General features: G+C 41.0%; 1 protein-coding gene across 2 annotated transcripts in view; it reads left to right on the plus strand.

The window, feature by feature from the left end:
- The window catches only part of LATS2 (large tumor suppressor kinase 2), a 48,980-nt gene extending 23,263 nt beyond the window's left edge, over positions 1 to 25,717 (plus strand). Inside the window, exons 3-9 of one of the 2 annotated variants that reach the window (XR_010996301.1) lie at positions 13,414 to 13,546; positions 15,449 to 16,986; positions 19,725 to 20,307; positions 20,916 to 21,098; positions 22,278 to 22,384; positions 23,095 to 24,704; positions 24,735 to 25,717. Coding sequence is in view for 1 of the 2 variants with exons in the window: in XM_068181293.1 (XP_068037394.1) it covers positions 13,414 to 13,546; positions 15,449 to 16,986; positions 19,725 to 20,307; positions 20,916 to 21,098; positions 22,278 to 22,384; positions 23,095 to 23,589 (3,039 nt within the window). In the remaining variant the exon portion in view is untranslated. Of the gene's footprint in view, positions 1 to 13,413; positions 13,547 to 15,448; positions 16,987 to 19,724; positions 20,308 to 20,915; positions 21,099 to 22,277; positions 22,385 to 23,094 lie in introns of both variants that reach the window. The other variant, XM_068181293.1, reaches the window with a different exon arrangement.
- The last annotated feature ends 1,925 nt before the right edge of the window (positions 25,718 to 27,642 follow it).

Raw genomic sequence — 27,642 nt, forward strand, 5'->3', positions numbered from 1 at the left:
AAAGGACAATTTCAGAGATAATGTGAAAACCTAGAAATAAATAGTTTTATACTTTCATCTATACTTTTGCTAATAACTGCACAATAAAAGCAAAGCTGGATGACTTAGTTGTTTCAGTTCCTTTCAGTTCTGTTCAACACTATCTAATATTTATCCCCTCTTCTTCTGTGTTGAACTGGACTTGGATTCCTGCTTACAGTGTTCCTCTAGGACACTAATTAAAGCATGTGTTACTAACTGGCTTTAATTTCTTTTTCATTTATTTATTTATTTGTTTACTTCTTTCTACTCCTCTCTATTCTCATAGAGCACAGTGAAGGAGCAGTGGAGTGAAACATTATCACAGAGCAGAAGTAGTCTTTTCTTCATGCTTCTCATCAGTTTTGTGGACCTCAATGGGCATTTCTCCCTTCCCCCTAACCCTCACACTGCCCCAGTAGCTCCCAGTCTGAAGAAGATGCAGCTGCTCTCTTGGGGAATTGTTTACCTCTCTGTGGAATCTTGTCCTGGTCAGCTATGTGCTAAGAATGTGAATAATTTTGCTGCGGCTGCTTTACATGTAAAAAGCCGGACCTTAAGATATTTTATCTGGCTGAGGGGTTTTTTTTCTTTCTCTTTTTCATTTTTTGCCTCTAGCATTGGTAGATTTGAGAGTTTTGTCTTGCAACTGCGGAAAGCTGTGGTAACTTTGAGTCGTATAAAGCATTTAGTACAAAGAGATATTTTTGTAGCCTTGAAAATCATTAAATGCCACTCAGTGCTGTTTAGCAGTTCTTACTTTTGGAGCTGTAGTTACATGTATGTATTTTATAGAGTTAATGCAACTAAGTGAAGAGCTGCATGGAGACATCTGGAAAATGTCTAATGAGATCCCTAGTGCTACAGTGTATATTGCATTACAAAATTGAGCATGTTGATTTTAAAATGTTAGAAGCTGAATGAATGCCTTCTTATATTTTTGAATGAGAATTTGGGGGGGGGGAAAGAAAGCTAGCATTACAATTAACACATAAAATTCAAAATGCCAAGAAAATTTTAAAAAACAGTATTTTATATAAAAGTTTTGCCTCTTCCTACTCTGAACCATAAATACGGCAAGTTGCCTTGCACAGCACTTGCATACTGTGTGTAAGTGTCTCTACAGAAAAATATTAGGAATCCTATCTCAAGATAAAACCCAGATGTTTCTTCAGTCACGTGAGGCATGCTGTGTTGCACTGGGAGGCTGAGAGAGAAAGTAACCATCATTTGTCTCACAGTAGAGCTGTATTTCTCAGATATATTCTTTGTTTTAGACTCTGCATTACTGCTTGATGTCTGTTGGGGTCCCATTGTGGTACAAATCCCCAAAGGAGAGAACAGTTCACTGGTAATGCATTCCAATCAGATATCCTGGAGATTTTATAAGTTCTTTTAAAGTACTCCCCAAAGAAAAATTAGGGGAGCCAAACTCTCATAAACTTCTAAAGGCTATATCAGGAATAGTCTGGAACCTTGTTTGAAATATTGTTAATACTTGACCTTGAATATGAATGGGCAACTTAATTTTGCTGTCTTCACTTGAATTTTCCTTGCCTTGGCGGCTTTAAAACAACGCCTCAAAGTTCTAATGGTTTAAAACTCAAAAAACCACCATATAATGTTACAAGGAAAAACAGGTAGAGGAATATCACTCTTTAAATGTTAAAATCTTTTGAAATGAAAGAAAATTTGTAATGCCTTAAATAGGTAGCACTCAGTAAAAATGACAGAGGCACTGTTAACAAGAATAGGTGCAAAATTCAACGTGTAGAGTTGAATATGGAGAAATGCAATAATCAGTACTAATGCACTGCAAATTTGCAGCACCATGTAACTTTGTGGGTAAAAGCTGTCTCTGGCAGCACAAAAAAACTCTTCCAGTCTTTGACACAATTCTTTTCTATGCTTTGGGGCTTTATTCCTGGTCAGCAAACTCCATAACTCATCTTGCTAAGTCTAAATATTGTGTTTATAAGTTCCTCATATCCAATTTGTCTAAGAAATAATTTGTAAAGTCTGTGAATATCTGTGATAATCCTGTTTTCTACATAACTCAATATATATGTATCTTTTTTAGTAGAAGGAAGAGCAATAGGAAGCCCTCATCTTGGTGTCTGTGGCCATTGAAAAGAAATGCTTTGATACATGAAATAGCATTATTGTAAATGTAATGCCAGCCAAATGCATTTTTTGCTAATGCGTGAGCAACAAAATTAGCAAACACATCACTTGCTGCTAATGAAGAGGAATAAGCTCATCATGAAACCTTCATTGAACTGCTATTCTATCCACCTTGATTTACTTACCCTGATAGAGTAAGAAACTGCTGTCTCAAATAAAAAGAAAAGTGAAGAAAAGAAAAAAAGAAAAAGAGGGGAGATATGTGTGCTAGCAGGAAGGGATCATGCTATAATTCTCACAGCTCAGGATGTGAAAAGAAGTTCTAGAGGAGGGCATGGATGGCCTGCTGCTCTTGCAGCAAATATATCTTGGTTGCTAATAAGTGTAAATTGTAGTTCCACAAAATATCCCACCTGAAAGACCATGAGAGAGCCCAATTCCAAGAGTAGACTTGAATGACAGCTCGCTTTTGCACAGCAAGGTGCTGCTTTTGCAGGAATTTGCTATGTTACTGTATTTAGCGATTTAAGATGCATTGCATTGGGAATAGGTGGGGTTTTGGTTTTTATGTTTTAAGATTACACACCTTAAGTGTAGGGGCCCTCATTTGGACTCCCCGAGTGCAGAGTTGGAGGTTCATTTCTTATTCATGGCTGGATTTCATACATGAGGATCCTGGCACACACCTGGCAGTGTCCTGGAGCACCTCTCTGGAAACAACAGTGTTGTTCTACTGTGTGTTGCACCTTTCCTTCAAGGCTGGGCTCAATTCTACCTCAACACTGAAGATGCCTTCTGAGCAAGGCTCTTTGCTATGTTCTATGTGTGTTGAGAGTTTGTGAGATTCCAATGGAATCAATAAACTCCTGAAGGCAGCTTGCTATGATTTTTTCCCAGGAGCTTGTATAGGTTATTTGCTGCAGTGTTATTAATATCCTCAAATTAATACTTACATTGGTATTAATATCAGCACTGTTGGCTGAATTTGCATGTTTCATTAGTCTGAGGGAGACAAGGGCAAAAGTGGAGGAATTAGTCTGGCTGAAGTCTACCCATTCTCTTGGATGGGAAAACTTTCCGATTGCATTGGTGACATGCACAGCACCTTTCCTGCTCTGCTAATTGCATCATTGTGCTTTATGAAGAAGTGATAATAAAATATTTCTGTGTGTGTTAGTCGTCTTGTCTTTTCAAGCTGAATTCTGTCTTCAAATTGAGTTTCTGGTTTCTTTGTTGCTTTCTGGATGTAAATCATGCCAATCCAGTGGAAAGTTTCAAACCAAATGGCGACTGGGTTTTTGAACCAAGAATTTGAAAATTCTTGCCTTGTGCATACCTTCCTCATAATTATAAGGGCTGTTACACCTGATATTGTCTGCTATTAGCTTTTGGCAAACTCTGCTGCTCAGTGCTGCTGCTGAATGGGTTGTTTACTTCTCTTTACATCAACTTAACTTCTTTACTGTTGGGTAAAGAAAGTAGAAAACAGGGAGATGGGAGGTGTGGCATTCAACACTTTAGTAACACAAATTAAAATCCAGAGGCTTAGTGAAGTACTCTCCACTGGCTTGGACTTCTGTGCCGTGTAGAAAGGATTTGCTTTGGAATACCAGATAAATGACTCTTGTTCTTTGAGTTAGAGTTGTTAGCCTCAGAGTTTGCCCAGTGTTTGGTTTGGTATGAAAAGGGGATGATGAGTGCAATCGCACCCGTAGTTATTAAAAAACGTGAACAGGATCCTGGAAGGGGTTTTCAGGGAACATTACAGGAGGTGATTGTGGTGCTTGGTTTGAGACAACTCATGAGCTTGTACTTGGATTTGTTTACTAATTGTCCTCTGTTTCCTTTTCCTCAGTGTTCAAAAGCTGTTGTAGGATGTTACCTTACATTTCAGTACTAAAGGTGTGGAGGAATAGTGCTGTGCCTTGCCTTGTGGAATCAGGAGTAGCTCTTAAACCACACTAGTTAATGCTAGGCATGTGGCTGAAGCACTGTGTGATGGATTACAGGTCTCTACAGTGGCTGCCAGACAGAAGTCAACTGGAGCGCAGGCTGAAACACAGACTGTATCCCGAGGGTGGGACATTCCCAGTTTCTGTAACCAAAGTGAGAGGATTTCAGGGAAGGAAAATAGGATCTTTGGAAAGGGGTTATATACACAGTTGCACATGTGTGCATGTGCATTCACTCACGCATGAAGTAAGCAAAGCTCCTCCATGCTGCTCTGTAATGTAAACCTGCCAGTGCAGTAATTTGTAAATGCTGCTTATAACAAGATTTGCCTGACTATAAGGTTTCTGAATTAGCACATTATAGTGTTCCTCCTCCAGTGCTAAGGAAGGGTTAGGAGAGATTTGTCCAACTTTCTGTTTGTTGATGGACCTGACATGGGTCATTTGGTTAGACTTGAACTCTAAATTGTTTAAATAGCTCTCCAATGAGCATACTTAAAGAGTAATGAGGAACAGTTATGGCCGTATATACAATTGTTTGTTCTGTTTTGAATTAGAAATCCATTTCAAAATAGGATTCTTCTCTTGTGTCTGTGCAGAGCTCAGCACAGTGCAGAAGGCATTGGGGTGCCATCACAGTAGAAAGGATAATTTGAGCACTGCAGATGTACAAATACACATTTTTCCCTCTCCTTTATTCTATCATTAATGTAAACCTGACCCCTGTGAATTTTGGAATATAGATAGTTCTCAAGTACTACACATGTTCAAAATGGAATGCTGTGTGCTCGCTCCTTACAGTTCTCTACTGATGTGGAATCTGAAGCAGTGTGTTTTCCAGAAGGGGAATTTTCTGTACTCAGGGAACTACTGCTATTGCCTATTCGTGTTGGCCAAGTATGATTGTTAAATCAGGAGTGTGTGCTCTTTGAAAAGCTGGGGGAGCAAGCAGGTGCCTTCAGAACGGGGCATTAGAGCCTTTGAGGTAGGCAGCAAATCACCACGCATCTTGGATGTTTACAGTATCACTCCCTTCACCAAATATCTGAGGAAATAAGGCTTGTGCCATCAGCTTTTCAGACACAAATGTGCTTTTTCCAAGGCTGGTGTGGACAAGGAGAACAGGTTATTTGTCACTGTTCCTCAGGTCTACCTATTAAGTTGCCTCTGTGATAAAGCTCTCTACACCCTGCTCCCCTTCCTCTCATGCCTGTGTCCTGGCTGGAAGAGAGCAGCTCAGGTCTGTTTTTCCTTCCCAGACTACTTGAAAGAAAGGAAGAAGAGTGGTATTTGTGGGGGCTCTTAGTTATTTTCACTCACTCTGTTATTGTTCTTAATGTTGTGGTCTGTCTTTCCTTGTCTGTTTGTTCTTTCATGGCACTTGAGCTTTGTGCAGAGTGCAGCTTTGTTGCCTGGAGCAGGACCTCTTCCAGCTTCCTTCAGCCTCCCCCTTTCCAAATATTTTCCAGAGTGCCTGATGTGCTTCCAGAAACAGTACAATAAATGTATATGTAAATATAATTAAATTACTTGTTTTATCTGTCTGGTGACACAAATAAGAGTCTTCTTTATTTTTACATATTACTTTTAGGGGGCTCACTTGAAATTAGATTATTTGAAAGGAAATAATCTACACAGATGTGCAGACATTATGTAATACCTGTATGTGTGTCAGTACATACACACACACTCTGGGGCATCAACAGGAGTTGCTTGATGAAGTTTTCTGATTGGATTTGAAAATGGACATAGCAGTGCACGTGTGTTTTCTCTTTAAACAGATTGCATCTCTTGAATAGTTCATCAGAGCTTCTTGAAGTGTTTACATATATGCTCTTTGTCTGGAGATGGCTTTTTATAAATACTTCCTTCATTTTACAGGCATTTGTCTGGAAATATGTTGAGCAGCCATGCTTGATTTATTTCCAAATGTCTTAACTTTGGGACCATGGATTGGCTTATAGCCTGAAGTTCATATCTCTCCTTTTCAGGGGAAGAGGCATATTTTAACAACTTGTGTAACACAAGGACTATAGTGTAAAATGGGACGTGTCTCCTGTGAAATGCCCATGGCCAAACACAGTGTGTCTTGCAATGAGCTGTGGTGGGGGAGTGGAGTATACAGGCTTAGTTAAAAGAACAAACAAATACCAGGAAAGAAAAATAAAAGGAGTTCTATGCTGCTAGGTAGTATAAGTTGCATATTGTTAAAAAGTGTTTTGATGTAACTGGCACCTTTTGAGACGTCTGATGAGAAATTATGTCATATTTCCAGTTGCTGTTCTCAACTCTGTTTTTTTTCACTCTTATCCTTTATAAGATGATGAAGGTGTTATGGTAGCTGTTCTTTATAAGTACCCTGCTGCTAAATCTATATAGCACTTTTTTCTTGTCTTGGAAGAACATAAATAGCTTTGATTAGTCATCAACTTAAGGAGAAGCAGTTGGGAAAAAACTGAAAAGTAGAAAAGTCTTTTCTGTGATACTTGTGAGAGAGCTTTGTATTCACTCTAAGGCTAATAAAATACAAAAACCAAAGTGATAGATTTCAAATATTGGTATCACTTGTCTGGTTCATTTGTTTGATTTTTAACCATCCAGAGTTGTTTTAAATCCTAAAAGATATTAGAAACACTTTGATCACCAAAAGAAGGGTTTTGTAAGTGAAAAAAAGTAACCAGATGATCTAGTTACTTTTGGTTTATTTTGTCTGATTCTTTCCACAGCAATAGCAAATATAGCCATGGAAGGAATATAGTTGGACATCAGGAAGAATTTATTCACAGAAAGGGTGATTAAACATTGGAGTGGTCTGTCCAGGGAGGTGGTGGAGTCACCATCCCTGGGTCTAGTTGACATGGTGGTGTTCGGTCAAAAGTTGGACTCGATGATCTTGGAGGTCTTTTGCAGCTGTAGTGATTCTGTGGAATGTGTCATATTCTGTGGCTTTGAGGATTAAGGTAGTTTATTTCAGAGTTGGTTTGTGATGGTCATGATACAAGGGTTTCTTTGCTGGGATCCAGTAGAATTGACACTTCAACCCTCCAACATATTTTTGCCTAGTACTCAAGGTTGCATATTTTGTCCTGGATTTAATTACCTTACTTTAATAGTAAGTTATCCTGCTGCCATAAACACAACAATAACAGGACCCCATTGTACTGGATGCTGTACAAACAGAGTAGTAAATATACCAATCTTCTGTAGGTGACTGGCTAAATAAAGACTAAAAGTGTTGGAAGGCAAACAGAATGAGCAGTGGCATAGCAATGACTGTCACATTAGATTTATTTTTATTTGTTTTTCTTCTGATAGGGCATTTACCAGAGCACTGTATCATTTACAGAATCCTCCCTCTGTCTTTTGCACATACTGTCTTTGTTAATTCTGCAAATATCCCTTGAAAATGTATATAAAAACTGGTAAAGTTGTTCCTTACCTCCAATTCCCCATTCCTGATTTACAGTCATGTACTTTTTTCCTATGTTGATGTGATTTAATTTACTGAGTCGTACATTTTGTCATGTGTCTATATTCTTTTTCTCTCTGCCCAGTTTTATGTACTACAGTGTGTCTCCTCTGCATACTTCAACCCCTGGTAAGCCTGGTAGGAGGGAAAAAAAAGGAGGAAGGAAGCACTCTGACAATGTGAGGTGGGAATGCATAGTCAGTGCAAAGCAGAGCTAAAGCATCCAGCCAAAAGAATGGGTGACCTTCAGAGCTGGAGTGCTAGCAGAAATAAAAATAATTCAGGAGCACAAAAGGTAGAAATGCAAGGGCTAAAAGCCAGGACTGAAGCCCCAAGTGACTTTACCACAAGGATGACTTTTCCACCACTGTTGGCATGTCAGCAAGAATGGTGTGTGCACCTCTTATCAAAATCATGTCCCTGTCTGATCTTTCTTGATACAGAGACAGGCTACTACAGCGGTAAAGGGAACGAAATTCCCATTTAGCAGAAGAAAACAAATTCAGCCCTGGAGGCCAAACTGTGAGAATCCCTTAGGATAAAAGGGGCTCGCTGTGTACGTAACAGTAATAGCCGAACTGCTGTCAAAAGACAATGAAAACTAAAATCAGAGGCAGTAAACTGACCCTGCATAATTTAGGCTGGCAGGGAGGTTTATTACTGCCTAAGCCGGATGGCTTTGGAGGAGTTTGTAACAGGAGCAGTGGGGACAGAAAACAACCTTAACTAATCACGGGGTAGGATGTCCATTAGTTTCTGAATGTGTCACATGGTTTCAGAGTGGACTAAGTGATGCTTCAGCACTCAGTAGGTTTCTGCCTCTGCTGATTTCATCTGCTTTTCTGATGGACTAAAACTGTAAAGCACTAATGATACTCAGGATAATATCTTAATTATGCAGCTAGAATATTTTAATCAAGGTTATGGTAGGCATGGGAATTTATGTGCAAAATTTAGCCCCTGATGTTAGCAACCTGAAAACAGGCAAAACAAAAGTTGAGTACAAAATTGGATGAAATGTCCAGCTAGAGAATAATTACAGAGAGAGAATATTGCAAAATAGGTTTCTCTGTTCTGTGGGGCTGCAGCAGTTCTGGTAGAGTACATTTTACACCTTGTTTCCTGAACTGCTTGGGTTTTGCATGTTTAAAGTCATGAATGAAAAATCCTACAATGGGGGGCTATCGCAGAAAGGCTTGTAATCAATGCTGGATCATCTCTTTTGGCATGAGCTTTATTTCTTTCTCTTTCTGCAGGGAACCTGTATCTATTTCCTGCATCTGTCACCCATCCTTCTTGGTGAATGGAAAGCAAGTAATTAATTTTGTTGTTGTTAGCAATTAATTACCCTTGCCAAATTTTGGAGGACCTATTGTCTCCTTCAGACACAATGTTCTTGGGAAAAAGTCTTACTTATTGTAACCTCTTGTGCAATCTTCACTTGGATGATAAATGCATCTTGGCAACGAGGAGCTTTCTGAATGAAAAATGTTGCTGGACAACCCTGTAGTACAGCAAGAACGCAAACCTCTGCCAATGCTGGTGGAGTGCAGCCAGGCAGGAGGGTAAAATGGGGAAAGCCTTTCACACTGTCTGCAGAGCACAGAGTGAGATGAAGTCTTTATGTGCACACATCCAAATATCTGTTTACCATCAAACAAAGATTTCTCCTATTGAGCATCTGAGCTCATAGGTGGCCTTCCTTCTAGCAAAATCTTGAAATCTGTTGGAAGGCTGCCATTTACCAGTGCAAGACTGGGGAAATAACAGAGAGCATGTGGACCATGCAGCAGTCAGGTTTAGGTAGCCCACTGTAGGAATTAGCTGGGAAACTCCAGCTTCCCATTTTTTTATTTGAGTCCACAAATTTAGGATACTGCAGTTTCCTCCGTCTGTTTTGTGGTTCATGGCCTGACTTTGGTTTTCCATTAGATCTGTCCAGAACCATAGCTGACCACTGAAATCTCATTTTAATATTGCAGCTGTTAAATTAATTACAGCTTTGTTAGAGTTAATTGTAAATGTGCATTTTTTTCCCCTGTAGCTCTTCACCTTTACTTTTTCTGGTTGATTTTTTCATCAATAGTTAGTGATGTCTGGAAGCAAAAAGGTGCATAAAAGCCCTGCACAGAGATGTTTGAATCCTCCAAAGAGAATACAGAGAATGAGTCGGGGCTGGGAGCACTCTGTTCTCTTGTGGTTTGTGTGCACACTGCCAGTGGCTGGTGTTGCTCCGTGGGCCTGGCAGCTGCTGTGGGGCAGCAGAGCACAGCCAGCAGCCAAGTTTCTCAACCCGTACTGCGGCTGACAGCGCTTGGCCTTGTGAAAAGGAAACAATCTGAAGCAGAGGGCCCAATGCAGTGTACCTTGCAGTTAATGGAAATCTTTGTTGACCTCAGTGGAAGCTGGATTTGATCCTGTGCCTACTTGAGTGTTTTGGCATTGGCTGCAGTTGCAAGTGGCTTTTTTCCCTCATTTCTGGTTCCTTTTTTCCCCTTGTCTTTCTAAAGGGTACTTACAAAGGTAAGTATGTGTAGAATCTTACTTACGAAGGTAAGAGTGGTGTAAAATCAAGACAGCTCCATCTGTGTCACTGTAGCTGGGCACTTTTATCCTTGCCCAGTGTCTGTCCTCATTTCCTCAGCCCTTCTACTGTCTATGTATTGATTTGCAAGATTTTGGCATCGATTTCATTCCTTTTTGAGCCATTCTGCTGCTTCTCACAAACACCCTCCATCTCATTTAAGCCTCTGCTCTCTAACGAGTGTAATTGTTTAATCCATCTTCTGCCCTTCTTCCTCAACTTCAAAACAATCCTTATATTGATTTCTGGCAAATTCAGCCCAGGCCCCAGCCGCCTGCAGGGAGCCACCTTCCCCTTCAGCAGGCTCCCTTTGGTGCCTCATGCCAGTCATGCTCCCTTGCTCGGCAGAGCTCATCCCTGTATTGCACGTAGAAAGGAGAAGGCCACCGTGCCTCAGGAGCCAGCAGCCACCTCGGGCAGAGCACACTCTCTGTGATCCTCAGCCACACATCAGCATGTTTTCTGTCCCTAAGGAAAAGGTGCTGGAGGTAATGGAGCTCTTTTCAGGTGACTGCCAGAGAGAAGAGAGCTGTGGGCATGGACAGTGGCAATAGGAAGAATGATGCAGAAGAGGACAAATGCCAGCTACAACACTGCTGGGGCTTCTTGTTGCCCTCCACTGTCCTTGAGTATCACATGCCCCCAGAGGGATTTGTCTCCTGGGTGGAGAATTGTGATTATCTGTGATCTGCCTCTGAGGAAATTTTTTTCCTTTTGTATGTGTATTTTTGGTGGTTTTTTTGGGTTTTTTTGGTTACTCTCCATTTGCTTGTAGATGATGTGAGGTTTTTCTGCATTAGTATCAGAAACTCAGGATATTGGTGTCTCATGAGAGTTACAGGATAAAGGGCCCGAGATGTGGGATGCTGTACGGGAGAATCACAGGTGTTCTTTTGAACCACAAAAAGACTTCATTTTTTCCAACAGTAATGTAAATGCTGAGCAAAGAGCGTGTAATGAGGAAACCCTTTGGAGGGTGGGAGCTGACCTAGTGAAAGATGAGAAGTGGGGAGCTGGAGCACAGGGCTGCTGTTGCACTGGGGGCTTGCAAGGGTGAGATTGCCACTGCCACACCTGCTGATCCCAAGCTCTTGCTGGCCTCTTAGGTTATCTAGCTGTGCTCAGTGGAATGTATTGTGCCTGTTCCCCCATATTATTCCCACTGAAGTTTAAATATGAGTCCCCTAAACTGTGCTGAAGGTAGAACATGCAGCTTCAGGAAGATGAGTGTTGTTTTTACTCTTGCTTTTCAGACACAGGCAATGGCTAAAGAGGAGAAAGTTACAGTATGCTTTCAGAGATTATATCAGTGTGCTGGTGATAACATTTCTCCTATTTTGGCCCCTTGGAATTATATACAGCCAGCACAGATCAGAGGGAGAAATGGACCTTGTGGGCTGTTTGATTAATTATTAATACTTTTGTTACCCAGCATCCAAACAAGCCCAAATGTGCTTATAGAGAACATTTAATTTAGGAAACTAAGACTTGTGACCTAAGGCTAGATCCAGCTGCTGTAAATGGGACAGAGTATGTTAGCAGCTGTGTGGAACATGGCTGTAAAGCCCAGAGTCCCTGGATGATGAGAATGGTGAGCACTAGGATGTGAATTTGCTAATACTTTAGAAATGTATCCACAAGAAGAAAAAAAGAAAGAGGAAAAAACATTGTGGGAAATTCTTTCCTTCATACATAATATTTTTCTGTTGATTTAAAATTGTCCTTGGTAATATGTTGATGCCAGAGAAGTGTTTCAGCTATAGGAAATTTGAAACCAGCTATTGCCTTTCTATGAATTATGAGACATAAACTGTATGAAGAATATTCAGCTTGCTATAGCTATTCCACAAGTAGAACCTCTGAGTAATGAAGAAACTGCTGCCATTTTGGGGAGAGTAGGAGGGGTCTGAGTTAAACAAAACAAGATGCCAAGTGCCAGCATGTGGCTCTGTGCTAAGTGTGAATTGGTGTCATCTGAGATGGGCCTCCCTTGCTAAGTAAACAATTAGCGGGTGTTTGACGTGTACAGTGCAGCAAAGCTGACCTTTGCTCCAACTGGAGTTCCGACTGCCAGCCAGTGCCCAGAACTGACCCGTGGGAGAGCCATGCACCAGTGCCAACCCAGCTGCCACATCTGCAACTGGGCAGCCAAGCCAGGGAGGCACGACCTCCCTCTGATTCAGCGCTCAGTGGGCAGGTTGTGATGACAGAATTCCCCTAAAAATAGCGGTAAAGTGGCAAGAGAATAGGATACTGACATTTGCAGGCAAATCCTTGGTGGGGGCATTCATTTCATTCAGCTTCAGCCATCTAAGAGCTGGGAGTTTAGTTCAAGTTAGTTCTCTAATCATGTGTCACTAAGGTTTATCTCCTCTTATATCTATTTTATGAATTGCCTTTCGAAGGTGATTATAGACAGGTGCTCAGCACCTACTTTTGAGTATGTATCCAACTTTTTGATGGGTGAAGTTCTGTGAGTGAAACTCAGCCTTAAAGCTCTGGATTTCAGTATCTCCATCATTTCAGAAAAGACCACGCAGCCTCATGAGAATTTGTGAATTTTGCTTTCCAGTCATGCAGTGTTTGAGTCATTGAAAGGTGTTTATTATATCTGAGCTATAAGTAAAAGTATAAACAAGCTGCTAGGAGTTGTAGAGTAGAGCAGGGGTTGCTAACCATGGTTGTTAATAAAATACAGCTAAAAAGACTGACAGTATAGCTTTCAGTTTGGGATGCCCAGTTATTTTCCAAGCAAATAGTGGATGATGTCCCAGCTGTACTGAAAAGAGCAGTTTTTCTTCCCTATGGACTCTAGTGAGCAGAGATCAAGTCCTGCCTAATTAGCTTCTTTGTGGTATTTGTGAAAGGATAAAGTTTTTACTGTGTTCAGGCGTGATTAAGAGACATGTTCTCAAATACTAACAGCTAAATTTTCATTTCATTTCATGCAGTGTGAAACTATGCTGGCTTTTCTATCCCTTATTCAAAGATTGTTTTAAGGGCTCTTGAAGTACACATTTTAATTTGAGACTTCTTTAATTGCTAGAATCTGGGTAGATTGTTGTGTTTTATTATTTCCTTCTTATGATTTTTTTTGTGTGAGGCATGCAAATGCTTTCAAAATACGACCCCATTTGGCTTCAGGCAGCTGTGATCTGGTGTTTAAAATGCTCCTATTAATGTCAGAACACTTACTGCTTTTCAGCTTGCAGTTCAATGCTTGGGTTTTGTCACAACATGATTCAATTCTGGTTTGCTTTGTACAGGAGATGGCTGTCCGAGCACTGAAGCAGACAGGGAGCAGAAGTATTGAGGCAGCGCTGGAGTACATCAGTAAGATGAGCTACTTGGATCCTAGAAATGAACAGATAGTACGTGTAATTAAGCAAACATCACCAGGTGAGCATGTTTTGGTTTTTTGTTTTTTGGGTTTTTTTTTTTTATTGTGTTCTTCTTTCTTGCAATAAGCTTGTTTTTAAATAGGGTCACTGCTGGGGAGAAGTGTCGGACAGCAGTGTTCCAGAGCAGTCTTGTAGGAGACAATGAAGTGATCCTGGCTTTGCAAGGCCACCTGCTTCCAAAGAGTTGTCTGTGTACACATACATAGTCCACCTTCTTAAACAGAAATCTATTGTTCAAATCCAAATATTCCCCCATTGGACCAGAACAGACTTACTGCTATATAAATCTAGGAGGTGGACATCATACGTCTCTTGACATCAAGATTATTTGCACAGCTGAATTATGTGTCCCAAAGAAGCACAGTTATTGCTGCTACTTTCTTTTGGCCTCTGATAAGGGAAAGCAAAGTCAGCTTGCACCCAAGGCTCAGCATGAATCCTGCTGACAGAGATGACAGTGGGTCTTATGGCTGCCTCCCGCCTCCAGACCAGAGCAGCCACTTCTTAGGATGCTTTGGATTGCTACAGCGTCATCGGTGCATCTCACTGTGTCCCAGCAGATGAGCTGTCAGGGGTGTTGTAAGAACAGCCTCAGTAATTCTGTCCTTGTGTTATCACAGGAGAAAGAGCTGCCAATTACAGATTTCACTTTAAAGATCTCTGATTATTTGTCCAACCTGATTCCATTTCAAAACATTACATTCTTTATGAGGGTGTCATTTAGTGTGGTGCACATCCTCAGTGTGCAGACATTGTGCAGAAACCTGTCTTAATACTGTGCATGTCCCTGTGTGTCCAAAGGCAGCAGGGCTTGTGTGTCAAGGTGAGGAGTCAGCAGCTGTGCTCAGGTGTGCTGCATCTGGCCCAGCTGGGGCGTGCTGTACTGCAAAAAGCTTGTAGTGCACTGGTCAAGCCTGTTAGTTCAGTATGGCTATTCTTACAGGGTTTGTGAAGTCAGGATTTTAAAAGGAAATGGTTTAGGCATAAATGGGCCAAGTCCTGTGATTTGTGAGAGCTAAAGAAACAGAAGGGGAGCAAAAGCATAACAACAGCACAGAGTCTCCCCTTGTCTTTTTAGCACAGCCAGTGCTTTATACACCTGCAATTTGTCCTCAGACCAAAGAACTGATGAAAAGTGCCGTTAACACTTCCACTGTAGGAATGCTGCTTTCTTGTCTTTGCACATTCTTCAAGCTAAGATTAATATGTTGACACCCTGAAAGATTTTCCTCCCCAACAGATGGAAGATGAGTAATATGAGGGGGTACTCTGTGTCCAACACATTGGAAGGAATACAGGAAAAACTGTATGGTGCCTTTGTTTAAATGAAGCAGAAGGAAAGAAGGATTTTTGAGAATGATGGAAGAGAGCAATGTAAACAGAAAACAAGTGTGAGCATGTGGTTCACTGTGCAGAAGATGGACTATGTGATGGCCTAGTAGTTTATAACAAAGTTGACCTTAAGTTGTATAGAAAGTCCTTCCAGGAGCTTTTTTCCTTCCGTTGTACTTAACACTCTGCTCTGTAGCTTCCTCCTGTCTGAGAGCAATAACTGCTAATACTGGTCCAGCTTTAGGAAACAGGCTGTAAAGTAGTCTGATGAGTTCATAGTTAGGGAATTTGTGCTTCTATTTTCATGATTTGATAGGACTCCCTGATGATTCCTGGCATGAGCATTATTGTGAGCCAGTAGCTCGTTATCAGTAGGAATACTTGGCACCTATAACTTTAAATGTTCAGAGTGTTTAATTTAGATTTTGAAAGGTGTTTTTAAAACACATACTTCCTGAGCAGTGTGCGTGTGTGTGTGTGTGTATGTATGTATAGATGCATGAGTAATACAAAGTAATTGGTTCACCTGAATTGTTTCCTAACATTCTTCTGTATTCTTTTTATAAAGGAAAGGGTATTGTGCCAAATAATGTAACCCGCAGGCCAAGCTTTGAAGGATCAAATGAATCTTTTCCGTCCTACCATCAGATCAGTAATGCAGCCTATGAAGGGACAGGGTTTGGACCAGAAGGTGCAAATATGCTTACTGAGGTTCCAAGGCCATACATGGACTATTTAATCTCTACTTCTCAGTCTTCAGCTATGACTGCTCCTGTACAGCGACCCTCTGGGGTAGGCACTCACAGCACACCAACAAGCCATCAGCAGAAAGCATACCCTGCAAATATGGAGTCTTCTGTGATTAATTATCCAGTGGCTAATCACAGCAGTCAGGCCTTGCAGCTGCAGGCGTCCCATGGCTGCAACAGCCAACATTACAGCAGGCAGCACATGATGGTGCAGGGAGAACCTATGGGATATGGTGTTCAGCGGAGTCCATCCTTCCAAAACAAGATGCAGCAGGAGGGGGGATATGCCAATCTCCCAAATAAAGGGGCAGTAGTTCAGAACAATACTGGTCATGCATTTCAGCAGGCACCAGCAAGCCTGTATATCTCACATTCTCATCACAAACAGACAAGTCCTTCTTCTCATCAAATGCATGTTATATCCAGAGGTCCAGCCTTTGCTAATGATTTTTCAGACAGTCCACCACAAAATCTATTGACTCCATCTAGAAATAGCCTAAACATGGACCTCTATGACATGAACAATCCTCAAGTTCAGCAGTGGCAGGCAGCAACACCATCACGCAGAGATTCTGTACAAAACCCAGGAATAGAAACATCTCCACGGCAACATGTATCCTTCAGACCTGATGCCGCCGTGCCAAGCAGAACAAACTCCTTCAACAACCACCAGCAGCAGCCACAAGTGACAGTGTCTATGAGACAGGTTCCTCCAGTAAAACCCGATCCTTCCATTACGTCTCCAAACACAATCACGGCAGTCACATCTGCTCATATCCTCCAGCCAGTGAAGAGCATGCGGGTGATGAGACCAGAGCCTCAGACTGCAGTGGGACCTACCCACCCTGCATGGTTGCCTGCACAGGCACCGGCTGTGGATGGCTTGGAGATCATGGAGCAGCATGTGCCACCACCCGGAGCAGCTAATGCCTACCAGCTCGATGTGGATTATGGTAACCAGGAACTGCGGTGTCCACCCCCACCCTATCCCAAGCATTTGTTACTTCCTGGCACCTCTGAGCAGTTTGATATCAACTGCTTGTGCAAGGGCGTGGAGCAGACTCTGCGTGTGGTCCCCAGTTCGACAAGCAACAAGGCTGAAGAGAGCAGTGAGCGAAATGATAAAAGCAGCAAGAACACTAAAGCTGAAAAACCAAGCAAAGATAAAAAGCAGATTCAGACGTCTCCAGTGCCTGTGCGAAAAAATGGCAAAGATGAGGAAAAGCGAGAATCCCGAATAAAGAGCTACTCACCTTTTGCCTTCAAGTTCTACATGGAGCAACATGTAGAGAACGTCATAAAGACTTACCAGCAGAAAATCAACAGAAGGTTACAACTGGAACAAGAAATGGCAAAAGTAATTCTTGTTTTGTTATAATAAAATCTAATAGGTTCAAATTGATTATTGCTATTTTTAATTTGAAAAAAAAAATGTAAAGGCAGAATCCACTGAAGTAGTAGGTATCAGACACCTCCCTATAGCAGATTCGATCCCTTAGAATTGTGGATGCAGGTCTGGGAAGCTGTTTGAAAAACCTGAGTTGTGAAATGATATTTCTTCATAGCAGAAAAGTAAAATGAGGCGAGCCACCCCCCCCCCCTCCTCCCCCCATATTATAGGTAAGAACTTAGAATGCAGGCTTGAGGCTGAGATGTTTCTGGCAATACTTTGTCAGCTCTTGTAAAACTCTTTGCTCTAGTTCCTCCTTCGCTGTCCCATGATTGCTGCCCATTCACCAAAGCTGTGGTTCAGCTTGGCAGTCACTGTGCCGTATTTTCAGATGACTATGTAATACTTGACTGAAAGTTGTCTGTTGAACACATGTAAGTAATAATGTCATGCAAGTAACCATACTGGACCAGCTTGAACTGATTTTGGGACTGTTACCAGAACTTGTTCTAGCTAGAGGCAGGTCTCAGGGAGATACATTTTAGCATAGTGATAGAACTTCTTTCATGCCTAACTGTAGCTCTCAAATCTAAGCCGATAGTGGTGCTTAAAACAAAGCTGCCAAGTTCTGATGGTTGGTCTGGCAGTTGTGTTTTAAATTTTTGCTGGAAGAGGAGTTTTTTTCCTTCCCAGGCATGACTGGAATATGACTAGTCTACTTTTGCATTAAAGGATAAGCTCTAAGGAAAGCTGTTATTAATGCGTAATGGATAATAATTAACTACCCAATCTTCCCTAGCACAGTAAGTTTCCAGACTCAATTGATTTGATGCTTACATTGCATCAGAAAACTCAGGCGTTTGTTTACTGAGGTTAGAATTAAGAGAATATTCTTGGAAAATCTCTTGAAACGTTGGCATTTTACTGACAGTTAATAGTTTGTCCTCACTACAAGTACAGGTTGTATTGTGTTGCTTGAGTCTTGTGAATATTTTTCTGAGACTGAGATAGGGAATGATTTCTAGAGAGGTACAACAGCATCTAATTGTGCTAGTTCTTCTCTTCTGACTCTTCAGCTTTCCCTCATTCAGAGATAATTCAGGTATAAGCAAAAACAACTCCTTCCCCTAGAAACCTTATCACTGGCTGAAAATACACATGCTGGAGATTTTGGCTGTTTTAATATTGCATTATTCTAGAATTAGCAAGAACAGAGCACATTCATTATGTTACTCTAAAAAGTAAATATTTCCTCTGTTGTGGATGGATGTAGTTATCTTTCATTTCAAAAACAGTATACCTTGTTTTGATTTGGCTGTTTCCTTCAGTCTGAAACTTTATCCTACCTGTTCTGCAAGTTTCTGTAAACTTACCCTATCCTTTATTCATACAGATTTAATTTTTATACTGTGGGCATCTCATTGCATAGTCTGGCTGCCCACATTCATCTTTAGATACCTAGACTACAGATGTGAAATTAAATCAGTCTAAGCAGCAGCCCTGTGGGTGTATGTTTTGATTTCTAGCCCGCTAATCAGTCAGCTTCAGCCCCCTCTACCCTCCCAATGGCCCCTTCTCACCAGGCACTGATCTTTCTCTCAAAAGTAGTTCAGTTGATGCCAATTAATTCACAATTTTGGAACTGGGATGTGCAGAAAGAAAAGAGCATGCTGCAGGAAGTGAGTTGTCAGAGAAGCCTGGGGGTCAGCCTAGGGATTTCTGCGGGTGGAGGCCACCAGTGGCTCTCAACGGAGGGCCAGACAGTGAAGTTAGGAGAGATGGTACTCTGCAGGCTCTGTCTTGGAAGATGGGGAAAGTCTGGTTGCATCCTGCTGCTTCTCTCTTTTCCAGGAGGTTTCTCCCCACAGCCCTGTGAAATGTTACTTGCAGTTACTGGGAGGCTCTCTGGAGACAGGAGGTGGACAAGCCAGCTGTTCTACAGCTTGGGTGCAGAGGGAAAAGAATACATTTAGGACGGAAATAGCACCAGGGTCTGGGCTGCAGTGGCTGAGGGGAGACCAGACCTGAGGATTTTATGTACATATTTTGGGAGGGGAAAAAGATAAGCTTATAGAACAGGTGCTCAGGAGATCTAAAAACCTTGAGAGTGGAGGATGTTTATGGCAGAGGAAGAAACAGAATTTTTTAAGAAGGTTTCTAGGCACTTGGGAATGTGTAGGTCAAAAGCAGCTTTTTAATTACAACACAAAACCAAACAGACAGCACCCAAGGAAGGAGCTGTTAATGTGAGTTGCCCTGGGGAACCATTCATGAACAAAGTGAACTGCTTTGTTTAAGGTTTAAATTTCATTTTAAATTAAGCTGGGCTTAAGTGCACGTACATGTAGTGGAGTGCAGTGGCCGAGTGCACATTTGAAAGGTGTAAACCAAATCCCATGGTCAGGTTTGTTACGTTGTATTCCCCTCTCTGACAATATTGCCCCATGTCTTCTTGTTCAGCCAAAAGAGACAGGCATAGCAATCTCAGGTATTGCAAATTCAGACAACAAGTTTGAGCACAGTGAGCTTGCCCTTTTTTCAGAAATACCTCAACAGACAGACAAGAGAGTATATCCCTCATGAATATATCTTTTCTGGTTCTTGGTTAATTTTTCTGAGAAATGTGTTTTAGGAATGCTCATTTATTTTTCTCTTGATATGAATATTACGGTACTAGCTCTTGTGGTTTGCTTTCCTTTGTAAAGGCAGGCCTCTGTGAAGCAGAACAGGAACAAATGAGGAAAATTCTCTACCAGAAGGAGTCCAACTACAACAGACTTAAAAGGGCCAAAATGGACAAATCTATGTTTGTGAAAATCAAGACTCTGGGTATTGGTGCATTTGGAGAAGTATGCCTGGCCTGCAAAGTGGACACCCATGCCCTGTATGCCATGAAGACTCTGCGAAAGAAGGATGTGCTGAACCGGAATCAGGTGGCTCACGTCAAAGCAGAGAGGGACATACTTGCTGAGGCAGACAATGAGTGGGTGGTTAAGCTCTATTACTCCTTCCAAGACAAAGACAATTTGTACTTTGTGATGGACTACATCCCTGGTGGGGATATGATGAGCCTGCTGATTCGGATGGAGGTCTTCCCAGAGCGACTGGCTAGATTTTATATTGCAGAGCTCACTTTGGCCATAGAGAGTGTGCACAAAATGGGATTTATTCATCGAGACATCAAGCCTGACAACATTTTGATAGACCTCGATGGGCATATCAAACTGACTGACTTTGGACTTTGTACTGGATTCAGGTGGACTCACAATTCAAAATACTATCAGAAAGGTAATATTTTCACCATTTTTCTAGGATGGCATTCTGTTATTTGTTTTGAAACAAGCACCTACTTTTTGGCAGAAACACAAAATCAGGAGACTGGACAATCAGTCAATGGCAATATAATGTGTCTGTCTCTCTCTAACTCATTCAATTAGCTTGTTTCCAGTCCTTTTGTTTCCAATACTGTTTAAAACCCTGTCCACTGCAGCAGCAGTAATTTTTCAGTTTATACTTGTTTGGAGGGTCTCTTTTGGTGGTGAAATTATTGAATCGCAGATTTGGCGTAGTCCACATACATATGTATGTGCTGTTGAATTCTGGTGTCTGTTGGCAAAGAGGTCATAAACACTTGGTGTAGCTAACTTAAGTATACTCCTTAGTTCTGTGTCCCCCATATGGAACTATACTTCCTTGTGCTGAGACAGACATTTTGTTGGACATTTTATATGGAAAACCTATTGTGAATGGAAGGACATAAAAAAATACCTTGGGCTTAAAGTTAAAACACTGTTCTTCAGTGAGAGTAGGAGGTGGCTCTGGATCTGAGTAAATACTTCTCTCTTTGTGTGTCGAGTTCTATGACCACAAATGTGAACTTTTCTCCCATTTGCAAGGGAGCCATATCAGACAAGATAGCATGGAGCCCAGTGATCTTTGGGATGATGTGTCCAACTGTCGATGTGGAGATAGGCTGAAGACATTGGAACAAAGAGCTAAGAAGCAGCACCAGAGATGTCTGGCCCACTCGTTAGTTGGAACCCCTAATTACATTGCTCCTGAAGTCCTGCTTCGTAAAGGTAGGTTGTATTTTTCTCCTGTTTTGCTTTTTTTTTCCTTGAATAAGCTTGCTGCTTTGGAAGATTGTCATTCTGAAGGCCACAAACACTTGGCTCAGATTAAGGAGAACTCCTCATGCTCCAGTGTTTAGCACCACTTCACTAACACTGGGGATAGCCATACTTTGTGTGTGTAATGTCCACACTCTGAGGCCTTCGAGTGAGGCTGCTAATAAATGTGTTGGATGATTTTAAGAGTGATGTTTTTCAAGTATAAAGCAGATTATCTGTACTTATGAAGTACAACTCTGATCTCTATCAAGTTTACACAGACCAGTGAGTTAGCCAGCTGACAGTTCTGGATCACTGATTCAGATGGGCCCCTTCAGCATGGATGATGTAAACTTGTGGAAATATGTCCTCCATATTCCCAGCCAGAACCTGTGGAACCCAACAGAAAGCTTTTCACAATTTGCTCTGGACACCCTACATTCAAAAGGTTAGCTTGAGGAATTTGTGCAGTACTTGGTGACTATCCATGCAGAACTGACATGGTCACTGTAGCAAGGAGATTAGGTGTTGAGACTTGTCTGCAAGATAGATCCTAAGCCAGATCTTCTCTAACAGAGATTTCACATTGGATCCTACATCATTTGATTACACAAATTCAATTGAAATCAGTGTTTAAATTTCAGATCTTAAACATACACCTTATTGGTCTTGTCACAGCAATTAAGTGATTAAAGTTGTTCCTTTGCTTGTAACTTGCTCAGAGAGTCATCTGTGGCTTTCTTCTGTCTGCAGAGTCAGGCTGTGTCTTTCAGCAGCTTTTCAAAGTCGTGGAATCACCTCCACTGAACCTAAGGTGGACATCAGTTGCTAAACATTTTTGTTACTTGAGGTTCAGTTTGTGCTGCATAGCTGTGGGACTGGGCATAAAAAAACCCTCCTTCATTCTTTTTAATGATAGTTTCATGATTCACTTTCATTGAGAATTTATTCAGAAAGGTTCAAGGACAATAGGATTAGATCTTTACTAGAAGTAAACAGCAGTAGAAGTAGGTCAGCAAGCAGAAGTCACAAACCTTTTGTCTGACAAAAGGCAGAAATTTGTGCTGTATGTTTTAATACTTAATTGCAAGTAGCTCTATACACATTCTCCTTGGCTAGTGGAGGTCAACCTTTTGACTTGGCTTTCAGGATACACTCAGCTCTGTGACTGGTGGAGTGTTGGTGTGATCCTCTTTGAGATGTTAGTGGGACAGCCTCCTTTCCTGGCTCCTACACCCACAGAAACCCAGCTGAAGGTAAGTGGAAGCAAAGTTCCAGTCTGTGGTAGCAAAATTTTAACCCTTCCCTTCCCAGACCTACTCCCATTTTTTTTGCTAAAGAAAGGAGTAATGGTTAAAAAAGCTTGATTTTAAATAGGATGCAAGCATGCATCCTTTGCCAGTAAATGAAGACACTGAATATCAGACTAGAATTTACTTTGCCAGCTGCAGAGATAGATATTAGTTTTATGAATCTTCTCAGCAGAATTGTGATTTCTCAAGCACAAGTTCATCCATTTAATTCCTTAGGGTGCCTATTAGTACCTAATATGCCAGTGACAATTGTGGTTGGCAATATAAGTGTTTCAAAGTTGAGCAATGATGGTTCTTCTTTAGAGGGGATCTGTCTCGTGACCACTTTTCCTAGTTTACATTTTGGAGACAAAGAGAAGGAATTCCTTAGTGTAAACTGAGTATGTTCTCAAATCTGATTATGGGAGCATTCGGGAAGGAATTTGCTTTTTTTTTAAAAATTGAATTGTCCCTTTTGTCTGCTAGCCAACAATGTTTTTCTGGTTCATTAGAGTAATTACTAACAGGAAATGCAATCTGGTAATTGGGTTCTTGAAGCTGTGAACTATGCAGACTGTGAGATGACTTGTTACATATGTACTCCTGTACAGTTCATGTTGGCCATTGGAAGAGTTCTGTTTCCAGAAGTTCCTTAATACCTTTGTTACCTGCAGGTGATAAATTGGGAAAGCACACTGCACATTCCCTCACAGATCAAGCTGAGCCCTGAGGCAACAGATCTGATCACAAAGCTCTGCTGTGCTGCTGAGGACAGGCTTGGAAGAAATGGAGCAGATGATATTAAAGCCCATTCTTTCTTTCACTCTATGGACTTCTCTACCGATATCCGTAGGCAGCCAGCTCCCTATGTTCCAAAGATCAGCCATCCAATGGACACTTCAAATTTTGATCCAGTTGAAGAAGAAAGTCCTTGGAGTGATGCTAGTGGTGACAGCACCAGGACCTGGGATCCACTAGCCTCTTCCAACAGCAAACACACAGAACATGCTTTTTATGAGTTTACTTTCCGAAGATTCTTTGATGACAACGGGTATCCGTTCAGGTATCCCAAACCTTCTGGAATGGAAGTTTGCCAGTCTGAGAAGTCTGATGTAGAAGAGAAAGGTGTGGTAGATCATACTGGAGCTTGTCAGCCTGTATATGTGTAAATTATTGTATAGAGTACTCCAGATAAGACTAATCTCAAATCCAATAGGGCCTTTAACTGATCCTTTAGGAGCTGATCCTGCAGCACTTGTCTACCTTCAGCTGAAGCTGGAGACATCCTGGGGAGTAAAAGAAGCTTGCAGGGCCAGGTCCTAAAGATGGCACTCTTGAAAGTTCAGGTCAGTTCTACTGTAAATAACTTTGTTGATAATTACACTTGAAATCCTGGTCTTCACCAAAATCTGCAAGGCCAGCAGTCTCTCATTTCTGGCCTATTTTTATTTGAGGTCAGCATCCCCCTTACTCAGATTAACACTTACAGACTTCTGCAACTGTCAGTGTTATTTTTTAAATGAACAAAGAGCACTTATATTTTGTTTATAGCAGGGTTTTTTTCCTACTAAATTATAGGGATTAACTTTGACAAATCATGCTGCTGTTCTTCTTTTCTACATTTTATTTTATCCATAGCACTTACTTCATATTTAGGAAGATGCATAAAGCTGAAGAACATGTGATGAAAGGTCTCTGTGCAATAATGTTAGAAAGAAAAAAAAAGAAGAAGAAAAATGAAAAAAAGAAAACTGCTCTCTAATTTTCTAAATTTACTGATGCCATTGTATTCACACCGTGATTTTTGTTTATTATATGTATTTTCCACATTTCAAAATTGTGACATAACCTTAAAGCTGCTTTATTTCCTTCTGCTTATTGGAGTGTAATAGAAAGTGTGAGCAAGTGGCAACTTGGGTGTGATTTCATTGTCTAGTGTGTGAAGAATGTTGCATGAGCAGTGGTTTTCTATTTGAAATGGCCTTTTCTTGCCATTCACAGGCAGGTCCTGTGGATTCATTTTTCTAAGGGTCTAAAATTAGACCATTTTAAACCGTGTGTTGATAATGTATTGTGTGGATGGTTTCCTCTTATGATTGTATCCAATATTAATTTTGTAAAACAGATTGCAAAGGTTATATCTGAGTAGTGATGTTGTGGTCTGATGTAATAGATGGTTTTATCAAGCATGTGTCACAGGCACACGTTTCCCCACCGAGGATCAGCAGCCAGAACATTACAACAGAGCAGATTTGTGGGGAGAGCCTGGATGGGGCTGGCTCAGGCAGGGAGCAGCACAGTGGCCATGGCTCAGGCAGGGAGCAGCACAGAGGCTGTGGCTCCAGCTGGCAGAGGCAGCACAGCATCCAGACCAGAGTGTCTCCCATCGCGAGGCTCCTGTAACGCAGCGAGGCTGAGGCTGGGTGCCTGCAGCTCCACGGACACCTATGGAACCTGGAGGTACGTGGCTTTCCAGACATCAGATCCCACATGTGTATCCATTTAGGATCCTAGTGTTTTAGGCACTAACGTTGGAAAATGTTGGCATTGTTGGTAGGTCATTCTGTCCCGTTGTCTAGAGGTTAAAATGTTGCTGTGATGGAGCACAATAGGCCTTCATTTCTGTCAAATTATAGGCATACTTTGAAATATCAGTTTTTAACTATGTTAAAATATGCATTTTTCTTGTATGTATAAGTGAGAATTATTCAAGATGATATCAGAATACTAAAGATAATTAAGCCATACATATTTGCATATATATTATATATAACTAAATAAGTAAACACACATAAAAATCCATAATTCAGATTAGTGTAACAGTCCTATTTAAAGTGATTGACCTAATAACATTTGATGAAAACACTCCTTTAATGTGTTTTTGCTTTATTTTATTTTTAAATCTGGAGCTTCATTATTTTTTCCGTATATTATTCCACATATTATTCCTTAATGTTTTAGCATATCCTATCCTATCCATTGTTTAGATATCTAAGCAACAACATATGAATTCATCAGCCTAAACTAAACAAAAATGATTGTGTATTTGTTTACATTTGTATGAAAGGAATGTTCTGAGGTATGCAGTGTTTGTGGTGTGACAGTTCATGTAAGATTCAGTATTACTGCTTTTTTATATAGTAATGCCATTTTTTTGTTATTTACATCTATCTGACATTCTTTCATGTGGTAGGTTCTTTCTCAGGAACTCAATTTAACTGTTATTTATTGATATATCATTGCCTTTGAAAGCTTCTACTGGCAGAATTTATTAAAAATCTGAATCAAAATCTACAATGTGTTATGTGTTATTGAATCCTCCTTTTAGGCAGAAGTTTTACTGGGTTTCTTTTTGTATTGTTATTGATGGTGTTGAGCTACAAACATAAGATCCAAATCTCATCTCTCCTGCAGCATTTGATGTGGAATCTCGGGGTACCTTCAGACTGTTTCTTCTGTCCTCACGGCCCTTAAGAATAAGGAGCAGGATTCCGGGTAAAACTTGGTTTGGAGTGAGCAGGTCAGTGGATGGAATAGATATGGAATGGAATAGATAAAACTGAACACAGTCACTTTCTGTGCAGTGGTGGTGCTGCCAGGGCAGCCACAACGCTGGCTTGCTCCCTCTGGCTGTTGCCTCCAGTTCATTTCTAAAATGTAGATAATTCACCTGCACATACAGAATCTCTGCAACTAAGCAAAACAAGAGAAGCCAGCCCAGAAGGAAACAGGTGCTTCCACCATTACTGATTTACAATCTGTGCTGCAGGGAACAGAAGCCAACTCCTCTTTTACCTGAAGAACCAATTTGAAAAACCAATCTTTCAAGTTTATCAGGCACTGTCTGTAGAAGCCTCTCGTCCTTTGCAGACATTTCAGAAGTAAACAGGAACTTGGGAGTAAATTTTATAAAATTTGGACAAGTAAACCTTGAGCCACATCCTGAGGCTGGCTCTAATTCTTGTTTCTGCTGAACTTCCTGCAAAATCAAGGATATTATTTTCAGAGGTTATAAAAATTCAGTGTTGGTATTAAAATTCCCCTTCCTCAAAAACAAAACAAAGCAAACAAAAAAAAAAGCCCAGATAACTTCATAAAAATCAGAAAATTTTATATAGCAGGGCTACCAGGAACAGAAAGGAGCCTCTACAAATCTTTCATACCTGTACTCTTCAGCAGGGCCAGATTTGTTGAGCAGCAGCAGCAATTCTTGAGAAGCAAATTATTCCTAGTGGGATGCAAAAGAACTGGCAGTGGAAGTTATAACCAGGTGCCTAGCTTGAGCAATGTGAAAGCTAAATGAGGGAGAGAAGCATTTGACTTTTAAATGGAAATGGAAGAATGAGGCTATGTAAGAAGCAGGCGATAGCCTGGAACTGGATGGAAAATTGGTCTCAGGAGCACAAGAAAATTCTTTTCCCTGTAATTTTTGAGGTATGAAATAACTGCCTTAAAAGCTTTCCTAGAGAAACTGCAATGAGAAGAGGAATTTAGAACATATAATTTGGTACTATCCCAAAATGCAGAAACATTGGCAGAAAATGGCAACTGTTACTAAATTTACTATTGGAATTAAAAATAATAAATCTTTCCTACAGGAAATAATCTTAAGAATAGATAATGTAGAAATAGCAGCCATTAAAACACACACACACACACCCCCAAAAAAAGTGTAAAAATGTTTTTCCTGGCAGAGAAATCTGCTGCAGCTAAGAACATGGAAACTGTGCCTACTTCATGTTTCTGTTCTGAGCAGTGAATGAACAGTGGGCAGCTTTTTGTAAAAACGGAGTCCTGGGTTCCATCTTACCAAAACAAACTGAGCATCTGATCCATAAAGCTGGGGTCACCTTCTGCAAATGCAACAGTAGCTCCAGGCCTTGCACAAGAAACTGGAGCCTGGTGACACGGACAACAGAAATTTGAACAGACTGACGGATGCACTGACTTGCAGCCTTCATGGTTTTGAAAGTGCCTTTACTTCAGTGCTGTGAGATAAAAAATACCTGTGACAGCATCTATTGTTTTTAAAATGTGTAGAAAATGGGGCTTGATGAAGCATACTTTGAGTGATCTTAAGTGTTTCTCAAACTTCAGTGGTGCTCAAAAGATAGAGTTAAAAGTACACCCCATCTCATCCCCATGACCCAAGAAAGCCCCAGGTACTTAGCTGTTGTAAGAAATGGGGTAATTGAATGTGCAAGAGGTACATGTGGGCCGAA

The sequence above is a fragment of the Anomalospiza imberbis genome, chromosome 2 (genome assembly GCF_031753505.1).
Source record: "Anomalospiza imberbis isolate Cuckoo-Finch-1a 21T00152 chromosome 2, ASM3175350v1, whole genome shotgun sequence".
Taxonomy (NCBI): Eukaryota; Metazoa; Chordata; class Aves; order Passeriformes; family Viduidae; genus Anomalospiza; species Anomalospiza imberbis.